The sequence below is a fragment of the Neoarius graeffei genome, chromosome 10, assembly GCF_027579695.1.
Source record: "Neoarius graeffei isolate fNeoGra1 chromosome 10, fNeoGra1.pri, whole genome shotgun sequence".
In the NCBI taxonomy this organism is placed as follows: Eukaryota; Metazoa; Chordata; class Actinopteri; order Siluriformes; family Ariidae; genus Neoarius; species Neoarius graeffei.
Window position 1 is genome coordinate 79,475,068 of NC_083578.1, and position 24,305 is coordinate 79,499,372.

The 24,305-nt window shown below is 43.8% G+C and overlaps 1 protein-coding gene across 2 annotated transcripts in view; it reads right to left on the reverse strand.

The window, feature by feature from the left end:
• The window catches only part of mapk13 (mitogen-activated protein kinase 13), a 64,042-nt gene extending 44,437 nt beyond the window's left edge, over positions 1-19,605 (reverse strand). Inside the window, exons 1-2 of one of the 2 annotated variants that reach the window (XM_060932377.1) lie at positions 19,222-19,605; positions 10,437-10,566 (exon numbers count right to left, since the gene is read on the reverse strand). In XM_060932377.1, coding sequence (XP_060788360.1) covers positions 10,437-10,566; positions 19,222-19,334 — 243 coding nt within the window. In that variant the 5' untranslated portion in view covers positions 19,335-19,605. The remainder of the gene's footprint in view (positions 1-10,436; positions 10,567-19,221) is intronic. The other variant, XM_060932376.1, reaches the window with a different exon arrangement.
• Positions 19,606-24,305: the final 4,700 nt, after the last annotated feature.

A 24,305-nucleotide genomic window follows, 5' to 3' on the forward strand; every position in this document is an offset into this window, starting at 1 on the left:
TTGCTCGACTGAAATCGAAGTTCAAAATGCCATGTATACACCTTAATTCGGCTGAAATTGAACCGAACTTGATTTCTCGGAATCGAGCTACACGACCTAGTTTATGCGATTTCTGCCGAACTATTTTGTGCATGTATACCCTATCGAGCTAGTTGTCGAGCTGCTTCCGGAAGTGACGAGTGACGAGACCACAAGCGGGAAACACAACAGCCTCGGTCGGCATGACAACGAATCATGACAACGGCATGAATCTTTTCTTTTTGTGGCATTGTTTGCACTGTTAAAATTTAGCTCACTTACTGTATCACCAAATACATCTGTACAGCTGTTGCATAGCTGTGAATTGTGTACATAAACAAGTCATTGCATTTGTGTGTGTGTATAGATGTCCAACATCTGAAGAATGTCAATAAAAACAAAACAACTGAACTTTTTGTGTGTTTATTAAGACATAAGTTAAATTGTAAGCAAAAAAAAATATTTTTTTGTAAGCAAAAAATGGACTTTAGAAAAATATTATTGTGCAAAATAAGTTGTCTTACAAAACAGTGGTCTGCGCCGGACAGTTTGTAGCTATAGTCTGTTAGAGCAAGCCTAACAGCTTGAACACGGAACTGCCAGTGTTGCCAGATTGGGGGGTTTAAGTGCATTTTAGCGGATTTGCACGTTTTGGGCTGGAATACGTCAGCGGTATCTGGCAACACTATAGCTCTTCTTTATGACGACAACCGGAAGTGTACCAACACGATGGGGCGTGTAGCGCCACATGTGGCTCGGGTGCACAATGCACCTTGCACAATAGCCCGATTTCACTTGTGCATGTAGGATTGGATTTCTCTGGCACCCCTGCTGGGACCCTTTGCTCGATTACCAACAGCAGCTCGATTTGGACGTGCATGTAAACATAGTCAGTGGATTTCAATGAAAACGTTGGTTATTAAGAGTGGCACGGTGGTGTAGTGGTTAGCACTGTCGCCTCATAGCAAGAAGGTTCTGGGTTTGAGCCCAGGGGCTGACGGGGGCCTTTCTGCGTGGTTAATTGATGGCTCTAAATTGACTGTGAATGGTTGTTTGTCTCTATGTGTCAGCCCTATGATGATCTGGTGACCTGTCCAGGGTGTACCCCGCCTCTGGTCAGCTGGGACCAGTGTTGGGCACGTTACTTTCAAAAAGTAATTAGTTGCTAGTTACTTTTCCCAAAAAGTAACGGAGTTAGTAACGGAGTTACTTTGTCATAAAAGTAACTAATTACCAGAGAAAGTAATTATTCCGTTACATTTTGTGTCCCCCCCCCCCAAAAAAAAAAATTCAATTAGTGTAATCATAATAAAAGTGAATGTTAAATGTGTTTAATGACCGAAATGGACACTTAACAGAACCAGTTAGTAACGTTATCTACACTATATTAATATTTTTGTGGGACAATGTGAGATAAGACATCTATCAAATTTAATATACAGTGCTCAGCGTAAATGAGTACACCCCCTTTGAAAAGTAACATTTTAAACAATATCTCAATGAACACAAACAATTTCCAAAATGTTGAAAAGACAAAGTTTAATATAACATCTGTTTAACTTATAACAGGAAAGTAAGGTTAATAATATAAACTTAGAGTACACATTTTTCGGTTTTATTCAAATTAGGGTGGTGCAAAAATGAGTACACCCCACAACAAAAACTACTACATCTAGTACTTTGTATGGCCTCCATGATTTTTAATGACAGCACCAAGTCTTCTAGGCATGGAATGAACAAGTTGGCGACATTTTGCAACATCAATCTTTTTCCATTCTTCAACAATGACCTCTTTTAGTGACTGGATGCTGGATGGAGAGTGATGCTCAACTTGTCTCTTCAGAATTCCCCAAAGAAAATAATTTCTTTACACCACAAAGGTAAAGGCTACAAGAAGATCAGCAAAGCTTTACTTATCAGTCAGAATACTGTAGCAAAAGTGGTACAAAAATGTAAGAAAGATGGAACTGCAACCATCTCACAGAGACGTCCAGGTCATCCACGGAAGTTAACACCTCAACAGGAGCGTCTTCTGATGAGAAGGGTTGAAGAAAATCGGCATGCAAGTTCACTGCAGTTATCTAAAGAAGTAGAAAGTCAAACTGGGGTGACTATTTCCCGTGACACAATATGGCGTACACTGCAGAGGAATGGCATGCATGGATGCTGTCCACGAAAGAAGCATCTCCTAAAGCCCAGGCACAAAAAAGCCCGCCTAGAGTTTGCCAGGGCCCATGCTGACAAAGATGAAGACTACTGGGACTCTATACTCTGGAGTGATGAGACCAAGATAAATGTTTTTGGAACTGATGGCTTCAAAACTGTATGCTGTCGCCAAGGTGAGGAATACAAAGAAAAATGCATGGTGCCTACAGTGAAACATGGTGGTGGCAGTGTCCTTATGTGGGGCTGCATGAGTGCTGCTGGTGTCGGGGAGCTGCATTTCATTGATGGCATCATGAATTCACAGATGTATTGCTCTACACTGAAAGAGAAGATGCTACCATCACTCCGTGCCCTTGGTCGTCGTGCACTTTTCCAACATGACAATGATCCTAAACACACATCTAAGGCCACTGTTGGATTTCTGAAGAAGAACAGGGTGAAAGTGATTCAGTGGCCAAGTATGTCTCCTGATCTGAACCCAATCAAACACCTATGGGGAATTCTGAAGAGAGAAGTTGAGCATCACTCTCCATCCAGCATCCAGTCACTAAAAGAGGTCATTGTTGAAGAATGGAAAGAGATTGATGTTGCAAAATGTCGCCAACTTGTTCATGCCATGCCTAGAAGACTTGGTGCTGTCATTAAAAATCATGGAGGCCATACAAAGTACTAGATGTAGTAGTTTTTGTTGTGGGGTGTACTCATTTTTGCACCACCCTAATTTGTAATCTAAGTTTATATTATTAACCTTACTTTCCCGTTATAAGTTAAACAGATGTTATATTAAACTTTGTCTTGTCAACATTTTGGAAATTGTTTGTGTTCATTGAGATATTGTTTAAAATGTTACTTTTCAAAGGGGGTGTACTCATTTACACTGAGCACTGTATTTTGTAGTTATTAAAATTGTTACTAATTACTGGCCACTGACGAGGACAAACGCTTTGTTCCTCGACATAATGTGCATTGCACGTAGACATTTTTGCCTTTTATTTCAAGTAATGAAAAGTAATGGCTGTATTTCCAATTTGAAAACGCAGTGTTGGGCTGACCGCTCGCCATCGCGGTGTCTTCTGATTGAAAAAGAGTTCGCAGTAGTGCAGTAGGCGGAGCCTACCTACGTATGTTGTCCAAATCTACTCTGACTGGCTGACTATGCCGTTGTCTCGCATCTCCCCGCCCCACACTAAAGCAGAGTAAAGAAAGGCTGAACGAGCAGCGTGCCACATGAAAACAGCTTTAATAAAGTAACGCAGAGCATTTTATTGTAAGTAACGGGAACGGCGTTATAACCATGTAAAAAGTAATTAGTTAGATTACTCGTTACTAAAAAAAGTAACGCCGTTAGTAACGCCGTTTATTTCTAACGCCGTTATTCCCATCACTGGCTGGGACAGGCTCCAGCTTGCCCGTGACCCTGCACAGGATAAGCGGTTACGGATGATAGCTGGACGTTTATTTATTAGCTCATCCGGTCGACAGGCGATGAGCTTATGTCATCATGTGTTGTCCATCGTCCAGCCGGCGTCCTCCACATTTCACAAAAATCACTTCTTCTCTTTCAATTCTTCACCGATTTTTATTCTTTTTGGCAGGAAGGTAGGTCTGCCTGGGGTGCATACAGCTTCCACCCAAATTTGCATAATTGCAATTAATAATGAAGATATGCAGTAATTAAGCCCTAACAAGCAGTTTCCACACAAATCGCTTCTTCTCCCTCAATTCTTCACCGATTTTGATTCTTTCTGGCATGAAGGTAGGGGGACCTAGGGTGCATATACCTTCTACCCAGATTTGCTTAATTACAATTATTAATGAAGTTATGGACTAATTAAGCCTTAATGAGCAGTTCAACAAAAATCACTTCTTCTCGGTCAATTTCTCACCGTTTTAGATTCTTTCTGGCAAATAGGTTGGTATTCCTAGGGTGTGTATCACTTCTATATATAGCTTGTATATACCTTAAGGCATTTATTGCGCAAGGTGGCCCACTTTAGATCGTTCCTTCTGGACTAGACGGGGCAGGAATGAGCTACGTTGTCACTGAAGGTCTCGTTATAAAATGAAAATGTCAATCTTGTACATTTTCAGTTCATTATACACCCAAATAAGATGATTTCAGCCAGAAAATTAAGTCACTAAAAGTTTCAGTTAAGAGTTTCAGGTCTGCCCATCCCGGAATCAGATGACACAATATTTCTTTCACAATGGTCACTGTGTCAGATTAGGCAGAGGTATCAGAGTGCCATAAATTCTTCCTTCTTGTTGTGTCTTGGTCAGGCGACTGATAACACGACAAGTTTGACCCCGAGCAATCGTTGTTCACATTCTTGCATGTCATCAAGTGGAGGGTTAATAAGTTTTCGATTAATGATATCAAGGAACAAGTTGTAGGAGTTGTCAAGATAGGTGAGAAAATACAAAAAATAATCTGATGTGAAATGCTAGACTTTTCGTTGGGGTGCTGGAGGGAATCCAGGACGCCACATTGCTGTTCATTGATTACGTCACACTATAAAGCCTGTTCGTCAATTCTGATGTTCATATTGAGGCCCAATGCTGGAAATTTGTCAACCACAACAAAATCGTGCTTTGTTTCTTACATTCTGTTACAACTAGAAAACTAGAGTCACCATCTCATCTCATTATCTCTAGCCGCTTTATCCTGTTCTACAGGGTCGCAGGCAAGCTGGAGCCTATCCCAGCTGACTACGGGCGAAAGGCGGGGTACACCCTGGACAAGTCGCCAGGTCATCACAGGGCTGACACATAGACACAGACAACCATTCACACTCACACCTACGGTCAATTTAGAGTCACCAGTTAACCTAACCTGCATGTCTTTGGACTGTGGGGGAAACCCGAGCACCCGGAGGAAACCCACGCGGACATGGGGAGAACATGCAAACTCCACACAGAAAGGCCCTCGCTGGCCATGGGGCTCGAACCTGGACCTTCTTGCTGTGAGGCAACAGCGCTAACCACTACACCACCGTGCCGCCCCAATGAGTGAAGATATGAAGTTTATCTTCAAGTGGTGTATGGATATATCACGAGTGAGTGAAGTGAACAAATGATATATTTTTAACATGAGAAGATAAACTTCATATCTTCACACGTCCATATAATGTTCTTTACAAACAAACAAACAAACAAACAAAGTTAATCAAAAGAATTAACTTTTTGACAACGTGCGTCTAGTCAGCGGAAAAACACTGGGAGTGACATCATCGGAGTGAAATATCAGGAATTATTGTACATACGGGACACTTTTTTGATGGAATAAAAATGTGTTCTATTCCCTTCTAACGGGTTTCATTCATTTGGTTCAATAGCATGCAATATTGTTAGCATATTGCTAACAATATGACCCGCCACACCTACTTAGATCAAAAGGTGCAGGCTATCTGCTGGTACCTCGTATAGTGAAGGCTACATCAGGAGGCAGAGCCTTTTCTTACAAAGCCCCACAATTATGGAACAACTTTCCAAGTAATGTTCGGGAATCAGACACAGTCTCAGTGTTTAAGTCTAGGCTGAAAACATATCTGTTAATGGTGTTTATGAGGTAAAGGTGTAGATCTGGAGGGTCCTCAGGCATAGAGTGGTTTGGTAAACTGGGATGTATGGATGCTGTCAGTCCCCCACTCGCTTGCTCACTCGAGTTTGTTGATGGTGTAATGGGTGGCTGCTTTATGTCCCAGAGCTCCCTCATGCCTGTGTTACCTTCTGGCTCTCCCCTTTTAGTTATGCTGTCATAGTTAGTTGCCAGAGTCCCTGCTTGTACTCAGTGGAATATGTATACTGTTCCTACTTATTCAGGTGACATTGGGCATACCTAACAACCTGTGTCATCCCCCCAAAATCTGTCCCTCTGAGTTACATGTCGGTCCTGGGATCGAGATGCTGACCTCTTCTGCTCCTCGGACCTGCCTGATCCATCCTGGTACCCTGTGTCTGGTTGGAGTCTCATCACATCGCTCCTGTGGAGGACGGCCCCATGTGGACAGTTGAAAGTCACACTTGGAAGACGCTCTGGACACTTACAGTAATGCTTTTATGGCTGAGGACTACAGTTGACTTGCTAACTTTAGGACTGCAGTTGTCATGAACAGTTTTGCACTCAAGTTTCCATCAATGAAGAGTTTATAACATCAACGAAACTGACTTCATGTTAAAACTGTTAATGTTATAGTCATGTTGTCGTTGCCCAAATGAGGATGGGTTCCCTTTTGAGTCTGGTTCCTCTCGAGGTTTCTTCATGTCATCTGAAGGAGTTTTTCCTTGCCACCGTCGCCACAGGCTTGCTCATTGGGGATAGATTAGGGATAAAATTAGCTCATGTTTTAAGTCGTTCAAATTCTGTAAAGCTGCTTTGCGACAATGCTTATTGTTAAAAGCGCTATACAAATAAACTTGACTTGACTTATCCGACGTGCATTACGTCACTCTACCCAACGGAGAATGAGCGTTGAATATGGTTTACGATATTGCACGGTTGTCAAGACAACATGACGTTACACATCGGAGATGTAAAACTTCCGCACGAGCGAGCGAATGGGACAATTTGTAAACAAACATGGCCACCAGGTTTGCTTCATTAAATACGGAAGGTTTTGAATGTTGAAAGAGAAAGACGCCTTGAACACCCGAAAGGAATGTGTATGTACAACCCCGATTCCAAAAAAGATGGGACAAAGAACAAATTGTAAATAAAAACGGAATGCAATGATGTGGAAGTTTCAAAATTCCATATTTTATTCAGAATAGAACATAGATGACATATCAAATGTTTAAACTGAGAAAATGTATCATTTAAAGAGAAAAATTAGGTGATTTTAAATTTCATGACAACAACACATCTCAAAAAAGTTGGGACAAGGCCATGTTTACCACTGTGAGACATCCCCTTTTCTCTTTACAACAGTCTGTAAACGTCTGGGGACTGAGGAGACAAGTTGCTCAAGTTTAGGGATAGGAATGTTAACCCATTCTTGTCTAATGTAGGATTCTAGTTGCTCAACTGTCTTAGGTCTTTTTTGTCGTATCTTCCGTTTTATGATGCGCCAAATGTTTTCTATGGGTGAAAGATCTGGACTGCAGGCTGGCCAGTTCAGTACCCGGACCCTTCTTCTACACAGCCATGATGCTGTAATTGATGCAGTATGTGGTTTGGCATTGTCATGTTGGAAAATGCAAGGTCTTCCCTGAAAGAGACGTCGTCTGGATGGGAGCATATGTTGCTCTAGAACCTGGATATACCTTTCAGCATTGATGGTGTCTTTCCAGATGTGCAAGCTGCCCATGCCACACGCACTAATGGCCCTTTTCCACTACCCTTTTTCAGCTCACTTCAGCTCACTTCAGCCCGACATGGCTCATGTTTCGACTATCTAAGAACAGCACGACTCAGCTCGCTTCAGCCCTGCTTAGCACCCAAAACTCGCACGGTTTTGGAGTGGGGCTGAAGCGAGCCAAACCGAGCCGAGTGGGGCTAGGGGCGTGAGCAGACACTCCCCTGTGCACTGATTGGTGAGGAGGAGTGTCCTCACATGTCCACACACGCCCCACGAGCACGCTGGGATCTGTAAACACCGTAAACCCGGAAGAAGGAGAATTACGAGAATTATGAAGCCTTATGCGCCTCGCCTCATCTATACGCTCTTGCCAGTATCTGTTGGCGTTGTCGGCGACAACAAGCCACAGCACCAAGACCAGCAACAGTAACGACACCATGTCCTCCATGTTTATTGTTTATTCTCCGGGTTGTGAGACTACCGCTTAAAAGATCACTGATGTCACTGTTTGCGCCGCCTAACGACATCACGTGACGTCCACCCACTTTCGCTAACTCCACCCAATGTGTCCACCCACTTCCAGCCAGCACGGTTCAGCACGGTTGTAGTCGAAATGCAACTCCAACAGCCCCACTCAGCTCGACTCAGCCCAACACAGCACGGCACGGCTCAGCCCGACTCAGCCGCGTTGGTAGTGGAAAAGCGGCATAATGCAACCCCATACCATCAGAGATGCAGGCTTCTGAACTGAGCGCTGATAACAACTTGGGTCGTCCTTCTCCTCTTTAGTCCGAATGACATGGCGTCCCTGATTTCCATAAAGAACTTCAAATTTTGATTCGTCTGACCACAGAACAGTTTTCCACTTTGCCACAGTCCATTTTAAATGAGCCTTGGCCCAGAGAAGACGTCTGCGCTTCTGGATCATGTTTAGATACGGCTTCTTCTTTGAACTATAGAGTTTTAGCTGGCAACGGCGGATGGCACAGTGAATTATGTTCACAGATAATGTTCTCTGGAAATATTCCTGAGCCCATTTTGTGATTTCCAATACAGAAGCATGCCTGTATGTGATGCAGTGCCGTCTAAGGGCCCGAAGATCACGGGCACCCAGTATGGCTTTCCGGCCTTGACCCTTACGCACAGAGATTCTTCCAGATTCTCTGAGTCTTTTGATGATATTATGCACTGTAGATGATGATATGTTCAAACTCTCTGCAATTTTACACTGTCGAAGTCCTTTCTGATATTGCTCCACTATTTGTCGGTGCAGAATTAGGGGGATTGGTGATCCTCTTCCCATCTTTACTTCTGAGAGCCGCTGCCACTCCAAGATGCTCTTTTTATATCCAGTCATGTTAATGACCTATTGCCAATTGACCTAATGAGTTGCAATTTGGTCCTCCAGCTGTTCCTTTTTTGTACCTTTAACTTTTCCAGCCTCTTATTGCCCCTGTCCCAACTTTTTTGAGATGTGTTGCTGTCATGAAATTTCAAAATGTCTCACTTTCAACATTTGATATGTTGTCTATGTTCTACTGTGAACACAATATCAGTTTTTGAGATTTGTAAATTATTGCATTCCATTTTTATTTACAATTTGTACTTTGTCCCAACTTTTTTGGAATCGGGGGTTGTATTATAATAATAATAATAATAATAATAATAATAATATTGGCTGGCTTTTTTTCATGGTCTATCATATCTATTCCATTCAGGTACTTGTCTTCGACTCGTTCAGTATGATGCTAGCTGAATGGAATATATCTGATATACCACTCAACGCCAGCCAATATTATTTAAATGTCATTCAGATCCGTGATGTATTTTGCATGAAAAATACAAAGTTTTTCAACACGAGAAGATAAACTTCATATTTTCAAGCCAACGTGTGATTTTCTTTTTATTATATAGACACATTCACAAACAAAAAGTACCCAAATTTATCAAAATAATTCATCAATTTCCCCACGAATAACATATAGAGGTTTATGTCACGGTTTTGGCTCTCCATGTTCTGGATGTAGCTCAAATGAAAAATACGAATGGCGTATTTCCCAGTAAAACACTCGTATTTTTATAATAATATAAACGTTGCGCTGGTGATATCATCCTGTGTTGCTCATATAACACATAGCTAACATATTGTCAATTGCACCAAAATGGTTGCATTGACAACAAAACACTTTTATAACAAGTTCACACAATTTTTTTCAGTGTATTTTTTCATTGCATGTTATTGTTTGTCACGTACTATTGCCACTGGTTAGCATTATGTTACTCTATGAAATAGTACAAATCTATAAAATAATACTAAATAGTTCTCAGTGTTATTTCAATAGTGTTTTTTTTTTTTTTAATTGCGCACACTTGGACTTTAAATATAAGCATGTCTCCCAAAAATTATATTCGACCACAGATATTAGGTCAACTGAACTTTTGAATTGTTTATTTTTGCTCTTGACACATCCATCCATCCATTGTCTATACGACTTATCATGATGAGTGTAAGAGTGGGAAGCTTATCAGCCAATCCCAATCGATATTGGGCAAGAGGCGGGATAAACCCTGGACAGATCGCCAGTCTACCACAGTGCTGACCCAGAGAGACAAACAACCATTCACAATCACATTCACACCTACGGACAATTTAGAGTAACCAGTTGACCTACTCTGGAGGAAGCCCAGATTATGGCAGGTATGGGAAGAACATGCAAACTCCACATATCAAGGCTCCAGTTGACCAGCAGGTTTGAACCCAGAACCACTGCTAATCACTCACCACTGTGCCACCTGCCCTTGACACTTTTCAAAGAGAACTCATTATGACCAAATACTGGAGGACACAGTGCAAGTGTAAGATTTTAATCAATCAGATAATATTAAAGCAATAACCTTGTCAAAGTACTTTCAACTCCATGGCCAATGAAAGCATGGGTACAGTCCAAGACTTACATTTTCATGCTTCATGTGTTTCAGCAGCCTGAGCTCCCGGTACGCCCTCTTCGCAAAGATCTCCGACTGGAAGGGCCTGTGAAGCTTCTTGATGGCGACTTTCTCTTGAGTTTTGTCATTGATAGCTGAGCTGTGAGAGACAGGATGAGGTGTGAGGTGAAATAGTGGTGAAAAGTGAACCACAGAATGGCAGGAGTTGTACACTTATCTGTACACCGCATAGTCTGTACTCAAATTACTCTAGCTACCCATTACATTTTGTGTTGAATAAGGTTTAAAGCTGTGCATGATTTAGCTCTGACTCATCTTCTGAAATGGTTTAATCCAGCTCGAGCACTTTGTTCAGCTCAGGAGGGTTTACTATTAATTCTTCGGATCTATCGCAGCTCAGCTAGCAGTACATGTTTTGCTCATATCACCCTTAATCTCTGAAATATGAGGAACACAGTTTCTACATGTTTTTAAATCCAGATTAAAGCCCTACCCATTGAAACTGGATTATTCATGGATCCAAACATCATTTCTGTCTGGGATGAATCTATTGAGTGTTTTAATTCATACACTGTTTCACTAACTGTGGACTGTTTTATTAACGTTGTTTATTCATTGTTGTATTTACATGTTTTAACATTTATCTTCACTGTGATGCTTCACAAGCTTCAAAATGTTTAATCTTTTATTTTTAAGTTCTTTTATCCTTATACATATTACTTATGCTTGTGGATTTTTTTTAATTTTTAACCTTTTAGATAAAGCACTCTGAGATTTTGGACTCCCAATGTAAAGTATACAGATGCAGTAGATATGAACAGATATATATATGCCCCTTTTCCACCAAAGCAGTTCCAGGGCTGGTTCAGGGCCAGTGCTTAGTTTGGAACCGGGTTTTCTGTTTCCACTGACAAAGAACTGGCTCTGGGGCCAGAAAAACCGGTTCCAGGCTAGCACCAACTCTCTGCTGGGCCAGAGGAAAGAACCGGGGCGGCGGAGTTGTTAAGACCAACAACAATAGCAAGACCGCGAAAGGTCGCCATTTTTAAGCGACGAGAAGCAGCAGCTGTACAAACGCAAAGTCATCCATTATTATTATTATTATTATTGTTGTTGTTGCTGCTTCTTCCGTGTTGTTTTTGCTTTGATATTCGCGCCAAGGTTTATGTAAACGTAGCGACGTAATGACGTATACAGCGACATAATGACGTGGATCCGCTTAGCACTGCGAGCTATGGAAAAGCAAACTGGTTCTCAGCTGGCTCGCAAGTTGAACGAGTTGTGAACCAGCACCAGCCCCGAACCAGCCCTGGAACTGATTTGGTGGAAAAGGGGTAACAGACAACCATTCACACCTACGGTCAATTTAGAGTCACCAGTTAACCTAACCTGCATGTCTTTGGACTGTGGGGGAAACCGGAGCACCCGGAGGAAACCCACGCGGACACGGGGAGAACATGCAAACTCCGCACAGAAAGGCCCTCGCCGGCCACGGGGCTCGAACCCGGACCTTCTTGCTGTGAGGCGACAGTGCTAATCACTACACCACCGTGCCACCCATATTATATATATCATCTCATTATCTCTAGCCGCTTTATCCTTCTACAGGGTCGCAGGCAAGCTGGAGCCTATCCCAGCTGACTACAGGCGAAAGGCGGGGTACACCCTGGACAAGTCGCCAGGTCATCACAGGGCTGACACATAGACACAGACAACCATTCACACTGACATTCACACCTACGGTCAATTTAGAGTCACCAGTTAACCTAACCTGCATGTCTTTGGACTGTGGGGGAAACCGGAGCACCCGGAGGAAACCCACGCGGACACGGGGAGAACATGCAAACTCCGCACAGAAAGGCCCTCGCCGGCCACGGGGCTCGAACCCGGACCTTCTTGCTGTGAGGCGACAGTGCTAACCACTACACCACCGTGCCGCCCCATAATAAATTTAAAAAGTCAATATTTGGTGTGAGACAACCCTTTGCTTTAAAGAAAAAAATAGTAGTCTCAGGTACAATGAGTGCAGTTTTATGCGGAAATGAGCTGTAAGTTTTACTGAGCATCTTACAGAAGCAGCCACAGTTCTTCTGAACACTTTTGGCCCTTTTCCACTACCCTTTTTCAGCTCACTTCAGCTCGCTTCAGCCCGACACGGCTCGCGTTTCGACTACCTTAGAGCAGCACGACTCAGCTTGCTTCAGCCCTACTCAGCACCCAAAACTCGCACGGTTTTGGAGTGAGGCTGAAGCGAGCCAAACCGAGCCGAGTGGGGCTAGGGGTGTGAGGAGACACTCCCCTGTGCACTGATTGGTGAGGAGGAGTGTCCTCACATGCCCACACACGCCCCACGAGCACGCTGGGATCTGTAAACACCATAAACCCGGAAGAAGAAGAATTACGAATTACGAGAATTTCTGAAGCCTTATGCGCCTCGCCTCATCTATACGCTCTTGCCAGTATCTGTTGGCGTTGTCGGTGACAACAAGCCACAGCACCAAGACCAGCAACACTAACGACTCCATGTCCTCCATGTTTATTGTTTACTCTCCGGGTCGTGAGACTACCGCTTAAAAGGTCACTGATGTCACTGTTTGCGCCGCCTAACGACATCACGTGACGTCCACCCACTTTCGCTAACTCCACCCAATGTGTCCACCCACTTCCAGCCAGCACGGTTCAGCGCGGTTGTAGTCGAAATGCAACTCCAACAGCCCCGCTCAGCCCGACTCAGCCCAACTCAGCACGGCACAGCTCAGCCCAACTCAGCCGCGTTGGTAGTGGAAAAGCGGCATTTGACTGTCACACTCGCGTCTTCATTTTGCACCAAAACCCAGCAGCCTTCATTATGTTTTATTTTTTCATCTGAAAAGTGCTCTCTTATGTAATATGCTGCTCAGATACAAACCTTTTTTTTTCTGTAACATTTAATCTTGTGCTGGAAAACAAACTTTTGGACTCTAAAATGTTTTTGTACTGACTCGATAATGTAGAAATCATAAAACAGAAATCTATAGCAAAGTTTGTATGAAAAATATAGGGTGCCTAAGAGTTTTGTATGGTACCGTGTATGTGTGTGTATATATACTCTCTCTCTCTTATACATATACACACACTAATTTATATATATATATATATATAATATATACACACACACACACACCTGTAGTGTCTTGCCTTAAGCCTTAGCTGAAGTGTGTTAGTGGGTGTTTTGACAGCTCAATGGAACATCAGCGTGAAAGTCTTGTTAATGTAAACCACTACATTGTGCAAATGTCATCCTGCAGCTCTGTGGCTGTTTGAGAGTGTAGGCGGTTGTAGTTTGACTTAAATGTAAGTGAAGCTTAACAAGAAGATCCAAGTCATATTTGATGCACACGTTTATAAAACTTTGTAATGCTCTTTTCACATATATAACACATATGAATCCCCAACACACAGCTGAGATGATACTTATGCAAGATACGGCTCTGTTTTAGTCAGTAAATGGGTAAGATACAGTGTAAGTCATTATCTGACTCGACTGTAAGAGCTTTTTTTTCTGTTGGCTCTGTGAACAACATCAGGGGTTTCAAACCCCTTTTCCTTTCAGATTTAGTGTCTTGTTAGTTTCCATAGAACCTCACAGGAAGTGTGTGTGTGTTACAGCATGTCGGACCCAAACTCATGACATTTCATTTGTAAACATGCTTCTGGCGATTATTAATGGTACAAGTGAAAGTGTATTCTTAATGCATTTGCATTATTGTGTTTCATTTTCCACTAAACAGTATGATTCATAATCCATGGTTACATAAGTGGTTCACAACATTTCAGCTTGTCCATTTTTATCTAATGATAAGTTGGATCCATTGACAAATCAGCTGAACATGGGAGTTAGAAGACAGGCAAAGACAAGTAAAGGACAGGGGAAAAAAACAAGTAAAGGACAGGGGAAAAAAACAAGTAAAGGACAGGGGAAAAAAAAACAAGTAAAGGACAGGGGAAAAAGGGCAAAAGATGTGCAAAAATGGGCAAAGGACTAGTCAAAGACAACCATAAGACAGGAGAAAAAAAAATTACAAAATGTAAAGAATATGAGCAAAGGATGGACAAAAGACAGGCAAAAGAAAAAGATGGGTAAAGACAAGTAAAAGACAGATAAGGGTTGTGCAACAAGCAGGCAAATGATAAGCAAAAGACTGGAAAAGGAAGGAAAAAGAATCTATAAGCAGGGCAAAGGCAGATTGAAGGCAGGGTAAATGTAGGGTAAAGGCAGACAGAAGGCAGGGTAAAGGCAGGTGAAATGCAGATTGAAGGCAGGGCGAAGGCAGGCTGAAGGCAGGGTAAAGGCAGGTTGAAGGCAGGCTGAAGGCAGGCTGAAGGCAGGCTGAAGGCAGGCTGAAGGCAGGCTGAAGGCAGGGTAAAGGCAGGCTGAAGGCAGATTGAAGGCAGGGTAAAGGCAGGCTGAAGGCAGGCTGAAGGCAGGCTGAAGGCAGGCTGAAGGCAGGCTGAAGGCAGGGTAAAGGTAGATTGAAGACAGGCTGAAGGCAGGCTGAAGGCAGATTAAAGGCAGGCTGAAGGCAGGGTAAAGGCAGGGTAAAGGCAGGCTGAAGGCAGGGTGAAGGCAGATTAAAGGCAGGCTGAAGGCAGATTAAAGGCAGGCTGAAGGCAAGCTGAAGGCAGATTGAAGGCAGGCTGAAGGCAGATTGAAGGCAGGCTGAAGGCAGATTGAAGGCAGGGTAAAGGTAGATTGAAGGCAGGCTGAAGGCAGGTTGAAGACAGGCTGAAGGCAGGGTAAAGGCAGGCTGAAGGCAGGGTAAAGGCAGGGTAAAGGCAGGCTGAAGGGAGATTGAAGGCAGGGTAAAGGGAGATTAAAGGCAGGCTGAAGGCAGATTAAAGGCAGGCTGAAGGCAGGCTGAAGGCAGGCTGAAGGCAGATTGAAGGCAGGGTAAAGGCAGGCTGAAGGCAGGCTGAAGGCAGGCTGAAGGCAGGCTGAAGGCAGAATGAAGGCAGGGTAAAGGCAGATTGAAGGCAGGGTAAAGGCAGATTGAAGGCAGGGTAAAGGCAGATTGAAGGCAGGGTAAAGGCAGATTGAAGGCAGGGTAAAGGTAGATTGAAGGCAGGCTGAAGGCAGGTTGAAGACAGGCTGAAGGCAGGTTGAAGACAGGCTGAAGGCAGGTTGAAGACAGGCTGAAGGCAGGGTAAAGGCAGGCTGAAGGCAGGGTAAAGGCAGGGTAAAGGCAGGGTAAAGGCAGGGTAAAGGCAGGCTGAAGGCAGGCTGAAGGCAGGGTGAAGGGAGATTGAAGGCAGGGTAAAGGGAGATTAAAGGCAGGCTGAAGGCAGATTAAAGGCAGGCTGAAGGCAGGCTGAAGGCAGGCTGAAGGCAGAATGAAGGCAGAATGAAGGCAGAATGAAGGCAGGGTAAAGGCAGATTGAAGGCAGGCTGAAGGCAGGCTGAAGGCAGAATGATGGCAGGGTAAAGGCAGGCTGAAGGCAGATTGAAGGCAGGGTAAAGGCAGGCTGAAGGCAGGGTGAAGGCAGGGTGAAGGCAGGCTGAAGGCAGGCTGAAGGCAGGGTAAAGGCAGAATGAAGGCAGGGTAAAGGCAGGCTGAAGGCAGGGTGAAGGCAGGCTGAAGGCAGATTGAAGGCAGTATAAAGGCAGGCTGAAGGCAGGCTGAAGGCAGATTGAAGGCAGGCTGAAGGCAGATTGAAGGCAGATTGAAGGCAGGCTGAAGGCAGATTGAAGGCAGGCTGAAGGCAGATTGAAGGCAGGGTAAAGGCAGGCTGAAGGCAGATTGAAGGCAGTATAAAGGCAGGCTGAAGGCAGGCTGAAGGCAGATTGAAGGCAGGGTAAAGGCAGATTGAAGGCAGGCTGAAGGCAGGCTGAAGGCAGATTGAAGGCAGGCTAAAGGCAGATTGAAGGCAGGCTAAAGGCAGATTGAAGGCAGGCTGAAGGCAGATTGAAGGCAGTATAAAGGCAGGCTGAAGGCAGGCTAAAGGCAGATTGAAGGCAGGGTAAAGGCAGGCTGAAGGCAGGCTGAAGGCAGATTGAAGGCAGGCTGAAGGCAGGCTGAAGGCAGTATAAAGGCAGGCTGAAGGCAGGCTAAAGGCAGATTGAAGGCAGGGTAAAGGCAGGGTAAAGGCAGATTGAAGGCAGGGTAAAGGCAGGCTGAAGGCAGGCTGAAGGCAGTATAAAGGCAGGCTGAAGGCAGGCTAAAGGCAGATTGAAGGCAGTATAAAGGCAGGCTGAAGGCAGGCTAAAGGCAGATTGAAGGCAGGGTAAAGGCAGGCTGAAGGCAGGCTGAAGGCAGATTGAAGGCAGGCTGAAGGCAGGCTGAAGGCAGTATAAAGGCAGTATAAAGGCAGGCTGAAGGCAGATTGAAGGCAGGGTAAAGGCAGATTGAAGGCAGGGTAAAGGCAGATTGAAGGCAGGGTAAAGGCAGATTGAAGGCAGGGTAAAGGCAGGGTAAAGGCAGGCTGAAGGCAGGGTAAAGGCAGATTGAAGGCAGGCTGAAGGCAGATTGAAGGCAGGGTAAAGGCAGATTGAAGGCAGGGTAAAGGCAGATTGAAGGCAGGGTAAAGGCAGATTGAAGGCAGGCTAAAGGCAGATTGAAGGCAGGCTGAAGGCAGATTGAAGGCAGGCTGAAGGCAGGCTAAAGGCAGATTGAAGGCAGTATAAAGGCAGGCTGAAGGCAGGCTAAAGGCAGATTGAAGGCAGGGTAAAGGCAGGCTGAAGGCAGGCTGAAGGCAGATTGAAGGCAGGCTGAAGGCAGGCTGAAGGCAGTATAAAGGCAGTATAAAGGCAGGCTGAAGGCAGATTGAAGGCAGGGTAAAGGCAGATTGAAGGCAGGGTAAAGGCAGATTGAAGGCAGGGTAAAGGCAGGGTAAAGGCAGGCTGAAGGCAGGGTAAAGGCAGATTGAAGGCAGGGTAAAGGCAGATTGAAGGCAGGGTAAAGGCAGATTGAAGGCAGGGTAAAGGCAGATTGAAGGCAGGCTGAAGGCAGATTGAAGGCAGGCTGAAGGCAGATTGAAGGCAGGCTGAAGGCAGATTGAAGGCAGGCTGAAGGCAGATTGAAGGCAGTATAAAGGCAGGCTGAAGGCAGGCTAAAGGCAGATTGAAGGCAGGGTAAAGGCAGATTGAAGGCAGGCTGAAGGCAGATTGAAGGCAGTATAAAGGCAGGCTGAAGGCAGGCTGAAGGCAGATTGAAGGCAGGCTGAAGGCAGATTGAAGGCAGTATAAAGGCAGGCTGAAGGCAGATTGAAGGCAGATTGAAGGCAGGGTAAAGGCAGGGTAAAGGCAGATTGAAGGCAGGGTAAAGGCAGATTGAAGGCAGGCTAAAGGCAGATTGAAGGCAGGCTGAAGGCAGATTGAAGGCAGGCTGAAGGCAGATTGAAGGCAGGCTGAAGGCAGATTGAAGGCAGGCTGAAGGCAGATTGAAGGCAGTATAAAGGCAGGCTGAAGGCAGGCTAAAGGCAGATTGAAGGCAGGGTAAAGGCAGATTGAAGGCAGGCTGAAGGCAGATTGAAGGCAGTATAAAGGCAGGCTGAAGGCAGGCTGAAGGCAGATTGAAGGCAGGCTGAAGGCAGATTGAAGGCAGATTGAAGGCAGGCTGAAGGCAGGCTAAAGGCAGATTGAAGGCAGGCTAAAGGCAGATTGAAGGCAGGGTAAAGGCAGATTGAAGGCAGGGTAAAGGCAGATTGAAGGCAGGGTAAAGGCAGATTGAAGGCAGGGTAAAGGCAGGCTGAAGGCAGGCTAAAGGCAGATTGAAGGCAGGGTAAAGGCAGGCTGAAGGCAGATTGAAGGCAGATTGAAGGCAGGCTAAAGGCAGATTGAAGGCAGGGTAAAGGCAGATTGAAGGCAGGGTAAAGGCAGGCTGAAGGCAGATTGAAGGCAGGCTGAAGGCAGGCTGAAGGCAGGCTGAAGGCAGTATAAAGGCAGTATAAAGGCAGATTGAAGGCAGGGTAAAGGCAGATTGAAGGCAGGGTAAAGGCAGATTGAAGGCAGGGTAAAGGCAGATTGAAGGCAGGGTGAAGGCAGGGTAAAGGCAGGCTGAAGGCAGGGTAAAGGCAGATTGAAGGCAGGCTGAAGGCAGATTGAAGGCAGGGTAAAGGCAGATTGAAGGCAGGGTAAAGGCAGGGTAAAGGCAGATTGAAGGCAGGGTAAAGGCAGATTGAAGGCAGGCTGAAGGCAGATTGAAGGCAGGCTGAAGGCAGATTGAAGGCAGTATAAAGGCAGGCTGAAGGCAGGCTAAAGGCAGGCTGAAGGCAGATTGAAGGCAGTATAAAGGCAGGCTGAAGGCAGGCTGAAGGCAGATTGAAGGCAGGCTGAAGGCAGATTGAAGGCAGGCTGAAGGCAGATTGAAGGCAGGCTGAAGGCAGATTGAAGGCAGTATAAAGGCAGGCTGAAGGCAGATTGAAGGCAGGCTAAAGGCAGATTGAAGGCAGGGTAAAGGCAGATTGAAGGCAGGGTAAAGGCAGATTGAAGGCAGGCTGAAGGCAGGGTAAAGGCAGGCTGAAGGCAGGGTAAAGGCAGATTGAAGGCAGGCTGAAGGCAGGGTAAAGGCAGGGTAAAGGCAGATTGAAGGCAGGGTAAAGGCAGGATGGTGTTACCGTAAGAGACCTGAGCGGAGAGAAATGACTGCAAATGTTTACAGTAGAGAATAAAGGGCGGAAACTCTTAAGCATAACACAACATCTGGAGAAATTTCCAAACAACTGCTTATGGCAGTGTTAGGACAGCATTAGTAAACACTACACGGGATTATATAATGGATCATCCCAGCTTTAACTGCAAACACCCGCCTTCACTCACCACACTGTTCCGTAGGCTCCGGTTCCGATCTGCTTTAATCGCCCGTATTTGACCGGAACTTCCCACACGGTGCCGTTTATCTCCTCGCGGTGAAACTGCTGCGGCTCCTCCATCCCGGCGGGCGGACGGACGGACAGATCGCGCTCTCTCTCTCTCTCACTCACTCACTCACTCACTCGGAGCGCTGGGGTTCTGGTTCGCATCCGCGCAGGAACCGGTCAGTCTGAGTCTCTGACCGTCACTGAGCTTGACGGAGGAACCGGTGAGGAACCGCTCACACACCGGGCATGCTCGGCTCACCGCTCAGAGCCATGCTGGAGCCCGGACTCGCGCTGTCTCGGAGGCGAAGGAAACGCCTTGTGCAGCGATCAGAGGCGGCGCACTGTTTCACACACTGAGTGATTCTCAAACGATTCCTACTTAAATGACTCGCTTAAGTGAATCGACAGAATTGATTCGCAAAAACGAATCAGTTTCAGATTTCAACCACGCAGGAAGAGCTCAATACACAGTGCACTACTTCCACTGGTTTACTGAGCCCCTAAAGTCTCAGAAGGTGATTTTTCGAATTATACCAACAAGATTAAAAAAAACTTTTCTGGACACTTATCTTGTGTGCACAAGACAGTTAACTCATTCCTACAAGATAATTTACTTGTGTGCACAAGATAACTTTTCCTGATAAGATGATTATCTTGTATGAACAAAAGTAAAAAAAAAAAAAGCCAAACAAACAAAAAACACCTTTCTGAACAATTATCTTGTGTACCCAAGACAGTTAACTCATTCCTATAAGATAATTTACTTGTTTGCACAAGATAATAACTTTTCCTGATAAGATAATTATCTCGTGTGCACAAGATAAATAAACATCTTTCTTGACAATTATCTTGTGTACTCAAGACAATTTACTCATTCCCACAAGATATAAAACTTTTTTCTATCAGATAATTATCTTGTGTGAACAAAAGTAAAAAAAAAAAACACCTTTCTGGACAATTATCTTGTGTACCCAAGACAGTTAACTCATTCCTACAAGATAATTTACTTGTGTGCACAAGATAATAACTTTTCCTGATAAGATAATTATCTCGTGTGCACAAGATAAATAAACATCTTTCTTGACAATTATCTTGTGTACTCAAGATAATTTACTCATTCCCACAAGATAATAACTTTTTCCTATCAGATAATTATCTTGTGTGAACAAAAGTAAAAAAAAAAAAAACACCTTTCTGGACAATTATCTTGTGTACCCAAGACAATTAACTCATTCCTACAAGATAATTTACTTGTGTGCACAAGATAATAACTTTTCCTGATAAGATAATTATCTTGTGTGAACAAAAGTAAAAAACAAAAAACAAACAAAAAAACACCTTTCTAGACAATTATCTTGTGTACTCAAGACAATTTACTCATTCCCACAAGATAATAACTTTTTCCGATCAGATAATTATCTTGTGTGAACAAAAGTAAAAAAAAAAAATCTTTCTGGACACTTATCTTGTGTACCCAAGACAGTTAACTCATTCCTACAAGATAATTTATTTGTGTGCACTAGATAATAACTTTTCCTGATAAGATAATTATCTTGTGTGCACAAGATAAATAAACATCTTTCTTGACAATTACCTTGTGTACCCAAGACAATTTACTCATTGCCACAAGATAATAACTTTTCCTGATAAGATAATTATCTTGTGTGAACAAAAGTAAAAAACAAACAAACAAACAAACAAACAAACAAACAAACAAACAAACAAAAAACACCTTTCTGGACAATTATCTTGTGTACCCAAGACAGTTAACTCATTCCTATAAGATAATTTACTTGTTTGCACAAGATAATAAATTTTCCTGATAAGATAATTATCTTGTGTGCACAAGATAATGGTGCGTTCATGTGCTATGGGAATTATGGTAAATACCAAACGCCGACATGGAAAGCACACATGAACGCCCCCTCTTGTGGTATTTTCCACTGGGCAACTCGTAGAAAACTCGAGTTGCCGAGATGAGATAAACTTTAACCTTTTCAACATGGCGGCGAGCGGTACAAGACACTTGAATGATAAGCATTGTACGCTACTAAAGTTTTTTTTTTATTAGTACTAGTGGGTAGTTTTTGGTGTCTATGCAATGTTGCGTCATTAACAAGTGTAATATAATACGTTAGAAATCCGTTTCCTTTAAAAATGTGTTATGGTTTGTTTTTACCTTTCCAGAGCAGACGCTATTGCTAACATTGCTAACTAGCAGTCCGCGTCCTTTGTCAACAACAACAAAAGCATGTGAACACAACACACTGGTAAATACCACTTCCCAACTGGAAAATATCATCTTCCCATAGCACATGAACGCAGCATAAATAAACATCTTTCTTGACAATTATCGTGTGTACCCAAGACAGTTAACTCATCCATCCATTATCCATAACCACTTATCCTGTGCAGGGTCGCGGGCAAGCTAGAGCCTATCCCAGCTGACTATGGGCGAGAGGCGGGGTACATCCTGGACAAGTCACCAGGTCATCGCAGGGCTGACGTATAGAGACAAACAACTATTCACACTCACATTCACACCTACAGTCAATTTAGAGACACCGATTAGCCTAACCTATATGTCTTTGGACTGTGGGGGAAACCGGAGCACCCGGAGGAAACCCACGCAGACATGGGGAGAACATGCAAACTCCACACAGAAAGGCCCCCATCAACCACTGGGCTGGAACTCAGAACCTTCTTGCTGTGAGGCAACAGTGCTAACCACTACACCACCATGCCGCCCCAGTTAACTCATTCTGACAAGATTTGTGTGCACAAGATGATAAGTTTTTCTGATAGTTATCTTGTGTGCACAAGATTTAAAAAAAAATCACCTTTTTGGACAATTATCCTGTTCCCGCAAGATTAAAAAAATATTTTGGGATTTTAGGGGCTTTGTGTTATTTGTATACAGTGTTGCTTGAAAGTTTGCGAACCCTTTAGAATTTTCTATATTTCTGCATAAATATGACCTAAAACATCATCACATTTTCACACAAGTCCTAAAAGTAGATAAAGAGAACCCAGTTAAACAAACGAGACAAAAATATTATACTTGGTCATTTATTTATTGAGGAAAAGGATCCAATATTACATATCTGTGAGTGGCAAAAGTATGTGAACCTTTGCTTTCAGTATCTGGTGTGACCCCCTTGTGCAGCAATAACTGCAACTAAACGTTTGCAGTAACTGTTGATCAGTCCTGCACACCGGCTTGGAGGAATTTTAGCCCATTCCTCTGTACAGAACAGCTTCAACTCTGGGATGTTGGTGGGCTTCCTCACATGAACTGCTCGCTTCAGGTCCTTCCACAACATTTCGATTGGATTAAGGTCAGGACTTTGACTTGGCCATTCCAAAACATTAACTTTATTCTTCTTTAACCATTCTTTGGTAGAACGACTTGTGTGCTTAGGGTCGTTGTCTTGCTGCATGACCCACCTTTTCTTGAGATTCAGTTCATGGACAGATGTCCTGACATTTTCCTTTAGAATTCGCTGCTATAATTCAGAATTCATTGTTCCATCAATGATGGCAAGCCGTCCTGGCCCAGATTCAGCAAAACAGGCCCAAACCATGATACTACCACCACCATGTTTCACAGATGGGATAAGGTTCTTATGCTGGAATGCAGTGTTTTCCTTTCTCCAAACACAACGCTTCTCATTTAAACCAAAAAGTTCTATTTTGGTCTCATCCGTCCACAAAACATTTTTCCAATAGCCTTCTGGCTTGTCAACGTGATCTTTAGCAAACTGCAGATGAGCAGCAATGTTCTTTTTGGAGAGCAGTGGCTTTCTCCTTGCAACCCTGCCATGCACACCATTGTTGTTCAGTGTTCTCCTGATGGTGGACTTATGAACATTAACATTAGCCAATGTGAGAGAGGCCTTCAGTTGCTTAGAAGTTCCCCTGGGGTCCTTTGTGACCTCGCCGACTATGACACGCCTTGCTCTTGGAGTGATCTTTGTTGGTCGACCACTCCTGGAGAGGGTAACAATAGTCTTGAACTTCCTCCATTTGTACACAATCTGTCAGACTGTGGATTGGTGGAGTCCAAACTCTTTAGAGATGGTTTTGTAACCTTTTCCAGCCTGATGAGCATCAACAATGCTTTTTCTGAGGTCCTCAGAAATCTCCTTTGTTCGTGCCATGATACACTTCCACAAACATGTGTTGTGAAGATCAGCCTTTGATAGATCCCTGTTCTTTAAATAAAACAGGGTGCCCACTCACACCTGATTGTCATCCCATTGATTGAAAACACCTGACTCTAATTTCACCTTCAAATTAACTGCTAATCCTAGAGGTTCACATACTTTTGCCACTCACAGATATGTAATATTGGATCATTTTCCTCAATAAATAAATGACCAAGTATAATGTTTTTGTCTCATTTGTTTAACTGGGTTCTCTTTATCTACTTTTAGGACTTGTGTGAAAATCTGATGATGTTTTAGATCCTATTTATGCAGAAACATCGAAAATTCTAAAGGGTTCACAAACTTTCAAGCACCACTGTATTTTCTGTTTATGTTCAAAAGCATTTTGGACAATATCTAGTAAACTAAAGAAATTCCGCAATGCCAAACAAATGCACAGGTTGAAACAAGGTTACTCAGATTTTGATTAATTACTTTTCAGATGGTTCTAGGTTCGAACCTCACAGCTGACGGGGGCCTTTCTGTGTGGAGTTTGCATGTTCTTCTCATATCTGTGTGGGTTTTCTCCGGGTGCTCCAGTTTCCCCCACAGTCCAAAGACACGTGGTTAGGTTAACTGGCTCCTCTAAATTGCCCATGTGTGTGTGAATGTGTGTGAATAGTTGAGAGGAGAAAACCTCTATAATAATTCAGTAGAAGACAACAGGAAACCACTACTGTAATTCTTCCCTAAAAACTCTGATGGAAGTCAGAGTGGCTACATTACTGTTATGACATACCAAATAGATAGATAGATAGATAGATAGATAGATAGACTTTTCAGGTTTATTTTGGATGAATAGCATCTATAACATGCCTTCTCCTAAACTGTACAA